Source organism: Bactrocera tryoni, chromosome 4, assembly GCF_016617805.1.
Source record: "Bactrocera tryoni isolate S06 chromosome 4, CSIRO_BtryS06_freeze2, whole genome shotgun sequence".
Classification (NCBI taxonomy): domain Eukaryota; kingdom Metazoa; phylum Arthropoda; class Insecta; order Diptera; family Tephritidae; genus Bactrocera; species Bactrocera tryoni.
In genome coordinates, this window is record NC_052502.1 from 17730199 (window position 1) to 17747692 (window position 17494).

Below are 17494 nucleotides of genomic sequence, written 5' to 3' on the forward strand. Positions count from 1 at the left end.
AAAAGTAATAAGAATAATTCCTCGCATGGACGCAGAAACCAGCATAAATATATAAAATATTACTCTAATACACGCTTACAAGATGAAATACGATTTTAGTACTAACATTTTATGTATGTGTGTGAGTGAGACTTTAGCAACTTGCTGTCAATGATGTCGTCGTATCACATCAAACAACAACAAAAGTAAACACTGTACTCTGAATGAGTGTTTGTGGCTATCTCTATTGATATGGCAGTATGTTTGTAAGCGTGTGTGTCTGTATGTAAGTGTGTGTTCATTTACAAATGCGCCGCACAGCAAAATATTGAGGTGGTGCAAATTAAGGCGAACACAGCGCCTTTGTCAGACGCATAACAGTAATCACAGTGACAGTTAGCAAATGACAACCATATTCTTTTCGAATCTCAACATGCTCTAAAACACACACACATACATATAGATATATACACATACATATATGTATATGTATGTTAGATATTTTTTTTTCGTTCATCATAAGCGTATATTGATGCCCGATGTCCCTTTAGCCGCTCAAAACGTCACATCGCTCTTGGTGAAATGTCATTTGGCTGCTGTCACTGCGACCGACATTAAGAAAAATGTGTCTTCGTTAATTTAGATTTGCTTTCTGCGTCTTGTATACAAATAAAAGTGTCATTACATTTTTATTTACTTTGTGTTTGGGTTGGCTTTTGTGGTGGTGGTGATGGTGACGGTGATGGCAGTGGTGGTGGCGTGTGATGAGGCAGAAAAAATTAAGATGAAAATGAAATTGAATCAAATTTAGCGATTTTGGTGCTGCTTAAGTGCATGTGTGTAGGTGAAAAGTCGTGAAATCACGTTCTTTTCTGTGTTATCTTGTGATAGAGGTGGAAAGCTCGGTTTGATATTGAATGGTAGGAAGAAATCTTTTCTACAGGAAAATTACTGAAATACCGTTCATAGTCTTGTCTCAATACTATCCGGTTGGTTTTATCAGTTTCTAAAGCATACTGATACTGTGGGCAGAAAATAGTAAGACTTTTAAATTTAAATTTCGCGCGAAAACTCATTCGTCGATATATTTTTTTTTTCTTGGTTGCTATGACTATCAGTTACATCTGCGCCAAATGTCACATCAAAATAATCATTAGTCCTTTGTATACGCTTGTCTTTCTGAAGTGCATAAATTGGATTCGGCGATTTTTGCGATGAGTGAAATAATTCAACAAAGAAGTTCCATTCTGGTGCCGCAACGTTCAGAATATTGGAAAAGGTCTTAGTTGATATTTTTTTCTCGCGAGCAAGTGTTTCGGATTGGTACAACTCATTACTCAAAGAAGGTCGAGAACGTATTGATCACAGACCACGTCCAGGACAGCCATCAACATCAGTTGATGATCAACTTGTCAATAAAATATAAGAATTGGTGATTGTGAATTGAAAATTAACAGTCAGAGATCTTAATGGCTTCATTGGTATTTAGAAAGGATCAGTGAAAGGCATTTTGAGAAATCATTTGGGTCTTAGAAAAGTGAATGCAGGATTGGTGTTGAAATCACTAAATTTTTCAAGGATCTTATGAAACATATTATTACTGGCGATGAGTCTTGGATCTATGCTTATGACCTGGAAAAAAACGTTCATTCAACTGCATATCATGGCAAAGATGAGCCGAAGCGAAAAAACCACTTCAAAGCAGGTCAAAAATCAAGGTTATTTTGAGTTATCTTTGATTATTGAGTTGTGGTGTACTCCCGATTCCTTCCTATCGGCCAACTGGCTACAACAAATACTCTTTTGCATCGTGCTAATATTCTCCTTCTAATTCATCTCGAGTTTATCGGCGTAAACAAGCTACTTTACATAACCTCTAAATATTTTTTCAATGTTAAATCAGACGGATTTGAACGGCACGCCACGACGAGAGAATATGTGCTCGCCAAAAGTTTCCATCAATAAATGTATTGTTTCTTTGGTTGCAACCAGTTGTCATCCACATCACCATTATCCAAGTCAGGCATAAAACAGTCATTAATCATAGCCTTATAGCGCTGCCGATTGATTGTAATATGATAGTAATTTTGAGAAAAGAAAATATGCACCAGTGACGCCCACTGCCCATAAAGCCCATCAAATATTGACTTTTTGAGGATTTAATGGCTTTTGGATTATCATCATTCGAAATGCGACAATTTTGTTAATAACATGCCCATTCAAATAAAAGGTAGCTTTTTCATTCAACCAAAATTTTCTTGTGAAAATTAGGATCCAATAGCGAGCGTTCATAACATACCCTATTTGTTAACCGAAAAATCCAACCATTGCTTGAAAGTGTCTTTGTCTTATAGTTTCATTTCTATTATACTCATAACTCCTCGCTTAACCCAACAGTATGGCCTCATTGAGAACCAAACGTCTTAAAAAACACCCCTTATAGCAGTAACCAAATTTTGTGACTCTTAAACTTTGTTTTTTAATTTTTATCTTAAAAAAATTTTCACTTTTATATATTTTTTAACGCATTTTATTAAAACTTATCCGATTTTGTTGCATTTTGAATCAAGAGACTTTTAACTACACCAAAAATATAAACACTTCTTCCTTCTGAAACATTTTTTGCATTTATTTATGAAGTGGAAGTTCTTAGAAAAATAATCAAATTTATTAATCTTTTTTTGGTATTTTCCAAATCAATTTAAGTTTTACTTTCGAAATATTAAAAAATCAGAGTAAATAAAAAAAAAGATTATACATTTTCAATGCAATTTACCTCTTAATTATATATTTGGATTATATTCTTGATCACTTTGAAAAAATTTGTAAGTTTATACCTCGGTTTTGATTTGTTCAATTCACAACCTGTCGTAAAGCATCGTAAAATCGTAAAATTATAAATTTTTACACTTGTTTTTTTTTTTATAATTTTACGATTTTACGATGCTTTACGACATGTTGTGAATTGCTCAATTGTCTTACTAAGTGAAAGTTGATTTTTTTTGCCCAAATGGGTGTGCAACTTTGATTAAATACTCTTGACAGTAGGCGATATTAAAAAATATGAAAATTTGTTGCCTACATTTAGGCGCATTATACCAAAGTTTCCTACCTATTTGGAGAATATTTACATATTTTTCCATTACTTATGATAATGTTGTCTTAAAAGGTACTTTAAAACGCAAATCTTCCTTTCGTTGAAATATTTTTAATAAAGAAGAAAAATGAAAGCTATTTTAGAACTAAAAAGGAATACAAGAAGTACATATGTATCATAGGTATCTATTTGCTTTTATCTTCATTACTAAATTTTAAAATCTTTAAATTAGAAATTCGTCTTTTAATGTAATATTTATGCAATAAAGAAATTTTTGTTTTAAAAAATAAAAGAATCTATCTCCACTCCTGAAAATTTTCTTCACTTATTCAAGCTAAATGACCATAAGCTCAAATGCCATGAAGTCGCAATTAATTGTGTCCACATTTCGGCATCAATATTAATCTAATTGCTGCCTGAAGGTGAAAAGAGCACGGCAAGTTGCACGTTTGCATTATTTCTCTGGCCGACAGCTGCATAAGTCAGCATTTAAGAGTGCCCAGCCTATGCTGTTGAGTGCCGCGATGACATAACGGAAATTCAGCGACTGATCTTGATTGATGACAAGACGTGTCAGGCGGAAATGCCTAATTTTTTTGCTACCACAGACTTTTGTATTCGCTTTCTTCGTTTTAACTTCATTTTTGCATCTCATGCGCTCTCACATTCTTTGTTGTATTGTTGTTTTTATGAACAAGTTTTTACATACTTACGCATTTTTTATCAACTTTGTCATGATTTGTTTCCTTTTTTTCCAACAAGTGCTTGAATGGAAGTATTTGTCCGCTGATGAGTTGCTGAATGCAAAGAAAGACTTTTGAAAAGAGTGGTTAGCTTAGTTGTGTTTATAGCCATATTGTTGTTGGCAGAGTTTAAGCTCACTTTATTGAGAGCGTGCTGCACCCTTATTATAATTACGCTCACACATACATAAGCATTTGGTCCAAATATTGTCACAACCCCAATTGAGCTACAAGCTATAATATTTCCTTTAACTTTAAGTGACCCACTTGAGCGCTCACACCCGGAAGCAGTACCCTGACGCAATTAAACAAGTTTGTGTGCATTACACACACACTACCTTACATATATAGAGCCCACACTAAGACTTGAAATCCACCTTTCCTAATCACTGTTTGGTCCACAAAAGTTTTACGCCGCTGGATTTAGCGATTTACTATTATCCATAAGTCCATATGCCTAACTATACAAACACACCCACATATGTTTACCTTTCGTTTGACCTTTGTAAACACGTGTGTGTGTGTGTGATTTGTAATAGCGGTTGCCATTGACCGCTTGTGGCGGCTGGTTGCGCCATTTAAGCGTTAAGCGGAAATGAATTTACGCACTTCCGCTAAATTGAACAAACTAATTTTTCGTATGTGTGTGTGCGTGCCCATGCGTATTCGTTTGAGGTCTCGCAATGCGAATAAAGGTTTATAGAGGAGGTAAAATGACCCTGTAGGAATGCATTGCTACTGGAGAACATGAAAGTTTTGGTTAAACTTTTAGAGGGGATTGTTCGATAATGCAAATGCTGCTGTCTTAGGAAATTGTTTTTTTTTAAGTTAAAGATAAGAAATGTTTATTAAAATTATCAGTAACCTGTAAAAAGCTAAAAAATAACGAATTTTCGGAAAAAGTTTTGGGAGTCGTATACTCTTCTCGCAATTTGCAGCACAGGTCTTAATAACAAGTAAATGTATCAAGAAAAAATTGAATGAAAATGGTATTTTTAATAAATTAGGTACTTTCTGGTTATTGTTTTAGGTATGTGTAACCAGTTATTTGTTTCATGCTTGAAAAAATTGAATGAAATCTTGCTCCAAAATTGCTTGCCACCATTAGATGGAAGGCTTGTGAATAATAAGAAAGTAGTTAATTTCTGGTTAATGTTTTGGGTATGTGTAACCAATTCATGGGTACAAAATTTTTTGATATTTGCTGAAAAAAGTCTGCTATCGTTAGATGGAGGAATTTTTAATAAATTGGGTACTTTTTGGTTATTGTTTCGGGTATGGGTAACCAATCATCTGCTTCACAATCAAAAAAATTACATTAGGAAACTTGCACGAAAATAGTTTGGTATCGTTAGATGGAGGAATTGTGAATTATAAGAAAGTAGTTAATTTCTGGTTAATATTTTGGGCTTATATAACCAATTAGCTGCTACATGCTTTGAGGTAAAGACCGGTTAATGTTCTGAAAATAAGACTTAGTTCATGATAATAAAGGTAATCCTTATCAAAACTTACAAAATAGCACCACTCAACAGTTCTGAAGGAAAAATTTGCGATTGTCCTAAGAGGTCCTTGGAGTATTTGAGGTGTCCTGATATGAATATGAGTACAAAAATGTTCCAGTTTCCAGTGTTTATAAACTATTTTCTCTATGGGTATTTGAATTTATATAAATACTCTACTTGAAAGTCTCTACACTGCGTATACGTAACTATCAAATACCAGGAGCAAACGTTTTCAAAAGTTACGTATACGCAGTGTAGAGAAAAGTTTTTAATATTACATTTTAGAAAATAACGTGTCTTGGAGAAAGATATCATTTCTTATATATAATAAATACGTTTTTTCATATTCTTTCAAACCACTTATTTCAAAAAATTTACATTTCCAAAGGAACAAGTTTATAATATAATCTATTGTGTAACCGAAACTGCCACCTTTTGCTTGAAAGTTTCTTTACCTTACACTTACTCACTTACACTTACTCACTTCCACTACACCTACCCGCTTACCACCAACAGTTTTTTGATTTACTTATTTACCGATTTATTCCGACTCCTCTAAGCCGCTTTGGAGACTTTCCTTGCGCATTAGGACACTTGCTGCTCTTTACTAAAGTTTTATTGCCAGCAACCAAACAAAATGTACCAACAACAATAAATATTATAAATCACGTGAATCACCCGTGTGTCCCGGGATAATCATGATTATGACCACGTCTAGATCACAACACTATCAAAGCTAAAACACTGGCAGTTAGTTGTTTGGCTCGCAAGCCAATCTTAAGCTAATAAAAGTTTATCAAAAGCCGCCTTTGACATCGTTTTGCTTTTATTGCGCCCACAGTGGCGAATACGACTTACTTATAATCATATATAGAAACATATATGATCACTTACTACATGCACACAAACTACAAACAACTACAAACACATATAGTACAGACACCCACACATGGTCAGCAATGAATTTTTCTCCGCTTTGTTTAGTGTTCCTGCCAGGGCCGTAAATATTTAAAGAACTCTGGTGATAAAACTTTTATTGCTGACATTTAAGTTTTACTTCACCGAAGCAGCAAAAACAACTACTACTACGGCTGGTCTACTACCTTTATTCAATGTCATTTCGCCACCATTCCAATCAACTGTCTAGCTGTAAAGAGTGACCAGCTCGATTACGCTACGGCGGTTTGCGTGTGGCACGAAAGCGTCCACATACACACACACTTAGAAGCATATATGTATCTGTGTTACACATATATATTTATATGTATATAAATTTGAGGCATTATATTGGCTCGCCAGTGCCCACTTTCTTTATTAATGCGGCCTCGTTGTCTCTCACACATTTCAGGTGAGGCAAAGGTAATTACTTTAATGTGGAAATTGTTAGCCAACAATGTGGGCGTGTGAAAATTTATGCTCTACAGTGTAATTTAGCATTTTATGATTAGAACCTACACGCTTGTTAATAACGCCAGACACATGCGACATTTATTAGCGAGTTTTTTTTTACGTTGAAGAGCTTTTTATGATATGTGAGTAATAAAATTTATATACACATTAGAAACTAAACATAATTTATAGGTTACAAATTAACGGTCATAGTATTATTAAGTGGTGAAACAATTAATACTGTGCATAATTAAAGGTTCGCTGTATGAATATACAAACAATACTACAGGGTCCGGCACTCGAAGTGTAACCGATAAAAAAAGGCATAAATTCGGTTTGGAAAATTATTTTTATTTATTGTGAAGTACAAAATGTGTAAAAATAATCACAAATTCAGGACCAATTCACTTTTGCTCCATGCGACCACCTTTTGACTTAACTATGGCCTTGAGACGGTCAAAAAACGAATCGCAAGCTGCCCGAATGTGACTTGTCGGGATTTTGGCCCACTCATGGACAATGGCTTTTTTCAGCATCACGAGACTGGTGTATTTTTTGCTTCGAACCTTGCTCTCCAAAATGGCTCAGAGAGAATAATCCATTGGATTCGCATCTGGTGAATTCGGGAGCCATTGTGTGGTCGTAATGAAGTTGGGAACGTTGTTTTTCAGCCATTCTTGGTTCACTCGCGCTTTGTGAGACTGTGCTTAGTCTTGTTGAAACGTCCATGGTTTGCGACCGAAATGTTTGGTTGCCCACGGCTTCAAAGCAGCCTCCAAAACACTTTCCCGATAATATGTCGCATTTACTTTGACGCCGGGCTCGATGACAACAATTGGAGAGCGCCCATCTGCGGTGACAGCGGCCTAAACCATTATTTGTGGCGGGTGTTGCCACCTGGTGGACAACCGATGACTTAAATTCTCGTATGAACGGTCTGTCAAGTAAACTCTATCGTTTTGAGAGTTTACGAATTGCTCAATTGGAAAAAAATTTAAGCCAGAAAACACAATGTTCGGAATTTGACTGCTTTCGGTCAAGCGAAGCAACTGCTTCGCTTTCTCAAGTCTTACTTGTTGCTGCTTCTGTGTGAGATCATGTGCCGTTTGAACTTGTAAGGCGTGACCTTGAGCTCATTTTTCAATATGCGTTGGATGCTGTGATCGAATAGTTTCAGTTCTTTAGCCATTTGATTGACACTTCGTCGAGGATTTCGCTCAAGTCGCTTCTTCGCTTTCCGATTTTTTAGACCAAATATTAACCTAGCAGTTAAACACGTTTCTAAAACTCATATTTGTCACAAGATTTAGTTAATATATGAGTTTGATTACGAACTAAAAATATGTCAGAGAGATGGCGCTAAAGTCGAAATATCTCTGAAATAATATTTATACATTCTTGATTGTTAGAGATATTTCTTTCAAATTCAAAGATATTACTTGCAAACTAAATAATACGCGATTTTCATCGTGTCAAATTCAATGACACGAAATTGACAATAGTAAAATTTCTTTAACAATAACTTTGATAGCAAAACATATTATTAAAATGACAACAATTTCAATGAAAAAAAAAATCGTTTAATTTTTTATGTCAGATATGTGCTAATATGGTTCGATCTGAACTATTTATTCGGAGGTTCAACTGTTACTTAGGACAGTAAAACATATCAAATTCCATGTAGATGTCTCAAAAGAAAAAGTCTCCCGTATTTGGACTTGGTTTTGATCGTTCAGTTTGTATTGCAGCTATATGCTGTACTGGTTTTATGTTGGCGTTTCCGACAAGTGAGCAGCTTCTTAGAAAAAAAGAACGTGCGCAAAATTCCAGATTGATAACTCAAAAACTGAGGGACTACGTCGTTAAATTGACGATGCAATACATCATGCTGATCATTTATATATATGTATTTTATTGGGTCTCTGACGTTTTCTTAAGCGTGTTAAAAATATTGTGGCAAACTTTATACATCCTTTAAATTTATGGAAAAGGGCAGAACTGCCTCGTGATAATAAATTGTATAGGTAGCCCTCCGCTTGTCTTTGAATTTGACATAGTGAGGATCAACCATAATTAGGGAATTTTATTCCAAAACAACATAATTAATTACAATTAGTGAAGGCCTCTGGTCTCCATGAACTTTTTTCGAAATTCCTAACCTAGTCATAGCTTCCTAGATAGCTTCATAGATGAAATTCCAGAGTTGAATAATTAAGATTCTTAATATTGCTAGTAGAGGCATGAGAAAGCAATTCTTTTTAGAACTCGATTATTGGAACGAGCTTTTCGGTATACGATGATACTCGTAATTCTATATCGCAATAATATTCGACGACTGTTTATCCGTTTAGGTATTATCGATATTTTTCTTGAGAAGCATTTTTATTTTTTTTTCGAATCGTTCGCGATTTGAGCGCTTGATTAAGAAGAAGTAGTTGCATACATGATGACGATGGTCGAACCTTTTGGCTGTAATAATTATTCATTAATGTTAAGTAGGTAGTCCAATGGATGCAAATCTGGATTTCCATACGGCCAATCATCTGCAGCTATGAAATCAGGAAAATTTATTTTTAGTCACTCCAGGGTGGTTTCAGTCTTGGATGCTGGAGCAGAATTTTGCTGGAAGATTCAATGTTTTTCACCGAAGCGAGTACACTTAGTTTACTGGTTTACCATGATTTCTAAAACATTCAGCTGGTACACTTTTACAACTCATTTTTACAGAAATGAAGGTGCAACGCATTTACTGGAGGCTATCCACGAAACCAATACAGTAGCTCTCGAAGTTTTTACTTAGATTTTGTGATTTTGCTTATTAAAAACTTTTTCAACGGTGAAAATTTCATAGCTGTTGACCGCCTGCCACTGAAGATGCCCCTTGCATCTGTTGAACCTAATATGTCCAATTGAATGAGGGTAGGTTTTCATTTGAAGATCATCTTGAATAAGTATTGAGATTGATGTGGTCGACATATCTATTTCTTTGACCTAATTTTCTCATGATATGGATGATATAAAAGAAAATTGTAAACACAGGCTAGAGTACGAAGAGCTTCAAAACCATATTGAGAATCTATTGAGTGAGGTTGATGAAGAAGCAGAAGAGGGCCTAGACTTTGATGATTCTACTGATGATTACGTACCACCTGGTATAAATCTCGAAGAATCAAATGCTGAAAACGAAATGATACTTGAAAAAGACGATATTCGATGCGAGGAGCAGATAGAAGCATATTGTTTGAAGCAGATTACGAGGAAGTGATGGATTTTGAAGAGGAGGAGGCAGATAAACAGCGTCCAAGAAACATTACCTGGCTTTTCAATCTGCCTAATCAAGCAATTCGATTGAGTGCTTTTGTTTCGTGGCACTGCTGTTGGCCCATCTCGTGTTACCAAAGGACTCATCGAGTCAAGTGTATTTAATTTGATTTTCACCCCATCGATTTTCAAACAAGTTCTAATTGTTACTAACGCGAAAGCTGAAAAATCGCTTCAAAAGTGTAATGAACAAAACCTCAACGGAAAGAAGAGAATGTGGAATAAAGTGACAATTGTTGAATTGAGAGCATTCATTGGGCTCTTATTTTTGGCTGGTGTTTATAAGTCTAATGATGAAGACATTGATGTATTGTGGAGTAAAGAAGCAGTTTGTCATCTCGATCCCGAAATCTCGGTTCGAGGAAATTTTGCGCTACATTCGGTTTGATAATGAGCAATTTCTGCATTATTTGCTCTACTGAACAACTATCTTCGCCCCGGGCGCAACGTCTTGGGGGCGGCAAAACGATCTTCGCTGTTTTTGTAATATTTAGAAAAATGCTTCAACAAATTTTTTTACAAAATATATTATAAAAGATAAAGAGTTGCACACTCACAATGTAATAATCTGAATAACAACGAAAAATATTAATTTTTACTCGAATACTCCTCAGTCTTTGAATTTATCTTATATCTTTTGGTTTATATCTTTCTTAAAAATAGTGATAGAACTTAAAGATGCACTTTTCTAGCTTTGTCTAGCGATGTGTCACTCTCACAGTTACCCTATGCTTTGAATGTAACAAATACTGTTATTTCTCCAAATTTTCAAAAATGGTATTTAAAAATTCCAATTCGGGAAAAAATTCCTGTAAATTGTGTCAAAAGTGTACAAGATATTGAGCGAAAATGTCTTTTTTCTATGGCTTTTAATAAGATGTCTTCTAAATTTTCTATCAATTTCTTCAAAAACCATATTGTGAGAATTTCGGAACTTCAGAATTTGCGTGGCTTCTATTTTTATATACTTAATATCGAAGATATTTTGTAAAAATTCACTTTTGTTCGAACCACCTCATGAAACTTGTATGTAGGTAGATAAAGGGGGGCGGCAGAACATCTTTGGCCCCGGGCGCCCGAAGTTGTAGCTACGCCACTGAGAACAGTCAACAATTTTTGGCTTTCTCGAATCAAAATTTGCGTTGGTATCTTACGTGCCAAAAAAGGGAAAAGCTGTTATACTACTTTCCAGTACGCCCTTGACAAATGCTATTGTACCTGAGAAAAAAAACAAGCAACAGTATATTCTTGACTACAACGCTACCAAAGGATGCGTCGATGCAATGGACAAAATACTTTCTGCATATTCCACTAAACGGAAAACTTTGCGTTGGCCTTTAGCAATGTTTTTAAAATGCTAGATATAAGCGTTCTAGCCGGTTTCATTATACATACATATATTCGGAAAACAACGATCATATCCAACCAACAGACAAACGACGAAAGTTGCTGCGATGCCTTGCAAAACAACTTTTCATGCCAGCAATTGAACAGCGCTCTGAAAATCCAAAGGTATTCGGCCATGCTCCAACACGCCTGGCTATTGAAATGGCACTCGGTAGTTCTCCTGTTTCCGGCACTATTGCGAACCACTTTCCTGAAATTTCTAACGACTTTCAACCTATCACCCTGTTCGTTGTCAAAATTGTGAAGCTGGAAAGCATAAAACCACACGCAAGATTTGCAGTTGGTGTAAAATTTTTCCTTAATGCATATTCCCTTCTAGCACAACAGGAAAGCGTAAATACTTCAAATAAAATATTCGCGAAATTTGTGACCCAATTAGCTAACCAGCTACCTGTAGTCAACAATACATTTCCGTGTTGCCATTTGCGCAATGCAAAGACAACAAATTTCGTGAAATTGGCGGCCAGCGAAAAATGCAAACAAGAGAAATGTCCACAAATGTCCACAAATATGCAAGCAGAATATTGACTGAGACCACGAAACTAAAACAGCACCTGAGGTGCACACATACATATGTACATAGCCAGCTAACTGTGAATATTTGACAATATGCTCACATTCGTACACATACTCACACATACTAGCATAAATTTATATACAAAAAAAAGTAAATAAAAATCAGTGGCAACTTGCTGCACACCAAACAATGTGACCAACAATTTGGATGCACACAATACCAACAACTCTCTCACTCTCTATATATACATATATCTCTCTTTCACACACTCGCAACAGTAACAATTATCTTAACAGCTCTCATCTTCTTTGTTTTGTTCTCTATTTTGCAGCGAGCGGCGCGGCCGGGCAACAGCTGAAGGGCAACCAAGAGGATCCGTGCAAGGTGAAAGGACGTGTGGTTGGCGATGAAGTCTATTGTGACCGTTATTGGGAGTGTGTCAGCAATCAGCCCGAGCTTTACGATTGCCCCAATGGACTGGTCTTTGCCGGGAAGCACCGTGGCGTTACAGAAGGCTGTGATTATCCGTGGCGCGCCAACTATTGCGAGGGCAAGCAATTAGCGAGTGAGTACAGGTTGCATTGTGTGCCGGGAAGGGAAGGGCAGGGAAGGGGTTGGGGTGTGGGTCAGGTGTTCGGGGTAAATTGAATTTAAGGTGCATGCAGCTTTATGCCGCCTAAATGGGGGCTTCGTGCCTGGGCGTGCGACGTTCGGTGTGGTTCGTTGAAATTTTATGTTTACTGTTGACGCTGTTGCGGTTGCCACACACACACGTAGACAAGCGCTGGCGTCGATGCAAACAAGTTGAGCTGGAAAAAGTCGTGCAACATATGGAGCCATTGCATTCACTTGCAACACGCGTCATTTGAGTGCCATTGTGTGGCATGCTGTTTGCCTTTATACCACAAACACACACATGCAAACACACGCGGGCTGTTGCACCGGCGACTATGCTGCTTATTAAAAGTTTTTGCTGCATTGTCGTTGCACGTTATGTGCTGTGTTGCAACATGCAACTTACCACAATTGGCCAAATGTGACAAGGCAATGCAATCGATGCGTGCCAATATCGATGTACACACACATACATGCAAACAAGCGCACGTGCGTTTATGTGTGTGTGTGTGTGTTTGTTATGTGGCAGCTATCGCTTGCGGTCGCCGTGCGGCTGTGTGCGTTTTTCCGGTGTGGATTCCATTTTAATGGCTTCACTGTTGTTGCACATACGTGCGTCGGTTGCAACATGTGTATGTGCGCGTGTGCGCGCCATTTAGTGGCGACTTACGCTGAGTGGCGCTGAGAGACGTGTGCGTATTAGTGCACCGTTGTGGCACGCTTTGTGGCGTCCACGCGCTCACATTGCCACAATGTTGTATGTGGCACGAAAAGTTTTTACTCGCCAAACCGCAGCGACAATTTCGTACAGTTTTAGTTTGCATATTAGAATTTTATTGTGGTGTAGTTGGACTAATTGCGGCGGCGCGTGTGCATGGCCGTGTTCGTGTGTGTGTGTGTGGCAACAAAGCTTCGGCAAACACGCAAGTTAAGCTCCACTGTTACTGTGCCGCCGGCTGGTCGCTTTGTTTCTTTTTGTTGTCTATGCCAACGGTACATTTATGCAAACACGAACCGCTATTACAGTTATTATTTGTACAACCGAACATTGGTAATGCACACACGGATACATCGGATAATTGAAATGTGGCATAGAAGGTTTTCGCGCTGGAGTTCAGTTTCTGGTTAGTTTTTGGTGCGAATTTAGTGAAGATTTGTGGTTGGGTTATGGTCGTTATAGTTGATAGTTGGAATGAATTAGATCGGGGTAAGAGTAACAACTGTATTCTAAAAACAAATTTATTTTATTTGGAGCTGAAAGAGATAGCTGCCTCAGTGAACTTTCCTCTATCTATGGAGCGCAGCCTTTTATTCAACCAGGATCTTTCAAGACACATAAAAAAGGTTTGTTCTTCAGATAAAACCAAAATTAGGGAGAACTCAACTAACTTTTGTCCCGCTATCTTAAAAGTCTATATTCTTATCAAATAGCGAAAATTTGTGAAAAGAATCCAATATCTAGTGTAGATTCGAATACAAGTCAAACAAAATTTAACATAAGCAGATCGATCTTCTTGCCTTATTAGAAGATAAATTTGAAAAAGCTTCATAAAGGTTGATTGAATTCAAGGTTCCCACTTTTTTTTAAAGAAAAAACATAGAAATTTCAAATTTAATGGGTAATGTTTATTATCAATCGAAAGAACATGCTTTGGCATTTATTGTTCGATGATTATTTCTTTCACATGTTCGCCGCGGCTATGTCTCAGATGGTTCATTCGTTGAGTCCAATTTCCGATGACTCATTTGAGCATTTCGACTGGTAATTGGCGAATGACAGCATGATGTTTTGCTTCAAGGGCTAAATGGAAGCGGGATTGTCCGAATATACTTTAGACTGTTCTCTCAATAAATTCATTGACTGATACGATGTATGGGAAGTGGTGCCGTTTTGTTGAAACCAAATGGCGCCGAGATCATGAGCTTCAACTTCAGCCATTAAATAGTCGGTAACGATCGCCATTGACGGTTACGTTCTCGCTGGCTTCATTTTGAAAAAATATCGGCCGTTGATTCCACCGGACCACAAGCTACATCAAACCGTTATTTCTGCTGGATTAAATAGCAGCTATTGAATCTCATCATGTTGCTTTTCGTCCTAAATGTAGCAATTTTGCTTGTATGCATACCAATTGATGCAGAAATGGGAGTCAATGCTCAACAAAATTTGGATCGAAAACGTCGAATTTTCTTGGAATTTTTCAAGAGCCCATAGAGCGAAGCTATGTCGCTTGGGAAGGTCAAGCGGCTTCAGTTCTTGCGTAAGCTGTAGTTTGTATGCTTTCATTTTAAGATCTCGACGTAAAATTCGCCAAGTCGTTTCCGTTTCGCCAGTCCGAGTTGCTGCGAACGGCGCTGAATCGACTCTCACCGTTTTTCGTGTATAATGAATGCCGGCTGTCAAGAAGGGTGATGGTGTTGCGAATAGTACGCATAGTTGGCCTACTGACTATGACGACGTGAATTTTCGTAGTAAAGTTGATCAATTTGTAATCGTTGTTCAGGCTGAGTCTTTCCATGATGAAATGCCAAACAATACTGAACAAAAATAATATGACAGTTTGACACAACACATGCCGATCTATCAAAAACGAACTATTGAAAAAAGTGTATCTACTTGGGTCACCCTATAATAACTAAATTAATCGATGTGGCGTTAATAGTTTCATACGAAGTGGAGCTGAACCTTTTCAGTATACAATGGGAAAATACTCTAAAGGAAAGAAAAAGAAGAATTTGAAAATCATCCACTTCATTTAGTTAGAAAATATACTAAAGTTGAAGTATGTACAGCAATCTTTGGTCCATTGTGCTCTCCCCACTCTTAAATCATTTTATCCAAGCGCAACCGGACAACGCTAATAAAGTATGGATTATGGAGAGTTTCGGTTATGTGGTCTCAGAACCGACCTTCCTATTCCTTCGACCATATTCACATATTTTAGATGTACCGGTGTCTCGGCTGCAGTGTCACCGAATTGGTAATATTCCGTTGACCAAATTCCCTTCTTTTGCATGCTGCAGTGTCATGGTTGCTGGTTCGCAGAACCGAGAGTATTCCGTCGATCAGATTCCTGCCTTTTGAAGCATACACTATCAGCTATGATAGCAAGTACTCAATACTACAAGCCGCCTTAGTTGTTTCCGGTTAGAACAAGTAATGCCTGTAATTGCCTGATTTTTTTCTTCTTCCCAGAAGGAGCTTTGTTTGTTGAAATTCACTTATTTGTGGCTAGTGACGATACGTTTTCGTTCATTTCAGAGCTCTTCTTAATAATTTATGATATCTATAGCGTAGAAAGGCATCGTCAATCCAATTCAGTGACTACAATTCATAAAAAATTGTTTTTGAAAGGGTGGTGAGTAGGAATTTACAGAAGGTTTGCACCCCATTTTCGTTGCTTTTGAAGTTTATCAAAATATTATCGACAATTCTATGATACCACTCTTCAAAACGATGATACGAATCCTCAAGCACGTGGCTCGCTAGCAAGCGTTGTTTTGTGGAACTCAAGTCAGGCCTTTAAGAAGTAATCTTTTATATTGTTCAATATTACTAGATCCAACCCGATTCAATTAAAGTCAAATACCTTGAGGGACCACTCCCTGATACCATGAGATGAATCGGTAGTCACTTACCGATTTTTGGAAAACAATATTTAAGTTTCAGAGAAAGGAAAAGGAGTTACAGGAGTTACAGTTATACATTTCTCTGGAAATAACTTTTCTTTGCTCTGAAATTACCGTTCTTTTAGCGAAAAATCAGTTCTTTAGAACATGTATGAATACTGTATACTGTAGACCCGAAAATCTAACCAAATTTGTTGGAAAAAAACGATGCCCAAACCTCATTTTTCCATTTCATGATAGTGAACTGTAAAGAAATCAGTGTTTGATGTGAGAGTAGTTTTCTGCGATCTCACCTTAAATGGCGCCAGAACTTCTTTTTGGGAAGTTTTTCCAACTAAATTTTGAATAGTGATGATACTTCCTAAATTCTTCTGAATTTGATTTGAGATTTCCGATTTTGGAGGGGAAATATTGAAAGTTCTGTCAGACAAAATTTATGTTGTCATTCTATTCACAATTCATTAACTTAACTTCAGGAAATCAAGCAACGTTCTAACCTAAGAACCTTATACCCCTTGCTTACCTCAAAACCATATATTACAAAGTAGAGTGGAGCATCGCCTTAGCAGCTAAAAACAATCAGCTTACCACACCGATTTGCGTGCTCAACTTTCAATTTGTTTACCGAGTTCAAGCGTACTTTTGCGCCAAGATCTGCATATAAGCATGCAAATACGCCAGCACTTTTCGGCTAATCCGGCCAAGCGCACAGAAACACTTACGGGCAGCCGTTTTCTCATGGCAACACAAAGAGTTTATGCCACAAAGCGTGTGGCAAAGCATGTGTGTGCAACAAAAACAGCAACCAGCGTAAGCAGGCCGAAAATACTGAAAATACCGAGTAGAACAACAGAAGCCAATTTATGAGTGTCGAACACCTCACCAAGACACCGAGTATTAAATCTAACTTTGCTATGTGAAAATTCGTAAGGAAGGGAAGCGGAGTGGGTTTGGAGTGTAGCAAGCAACAATTTAAATGGATTGTATAGCTGCGTCTCCGACTGTGCAGGCAGCGGCTTAGAGCCTCGCATTACCGGCAGCCAATTCATTAACGAGAGCCGAAACAAGCCTATTCGGTGACACGCTGGCAATCTAGCAAGCTAGTGAGCTGGTGAGCAGGAAAGTGTTGGCGCTGCTTTGCGCCGTAACATTCAATACAGCACGTCTTGTTTGGCTTTATGCTCGGCTTGTGTCCTGGTTTCATAAACGTCACGACCTACTCGCACTTTATTGCTTACAAGCGAACACACACACACACACATCCACATTTACATTGATAACTTTCAATTTT

The 17494-nt window shown here is 37.3% G+C and overlaps 1 protein-coding gene across 2 annotated transcripts in view; it reads left to right on the top strand.

Moving 5' to 3' along the window:
* The window catches only part of LOC120774251 (protein obstructor-E-like), a 231586-nt gene that overhangs the window by 189190 nt on the left and 24902 nt on the right, over positions 1-17494 (top strand). For both annotated transcript variants that reach the window (XM_040103715.1, XM_040103716.1), the window contains exon 4: positions 12290-12523. In XM_040103715.1, the coding sequence (XP_039959649.1) occupies positions 12290-12523 (234 nt within the window). The remainder of the gene's footprint in view (positions 1-12289; positions 12524-17494) is intronic.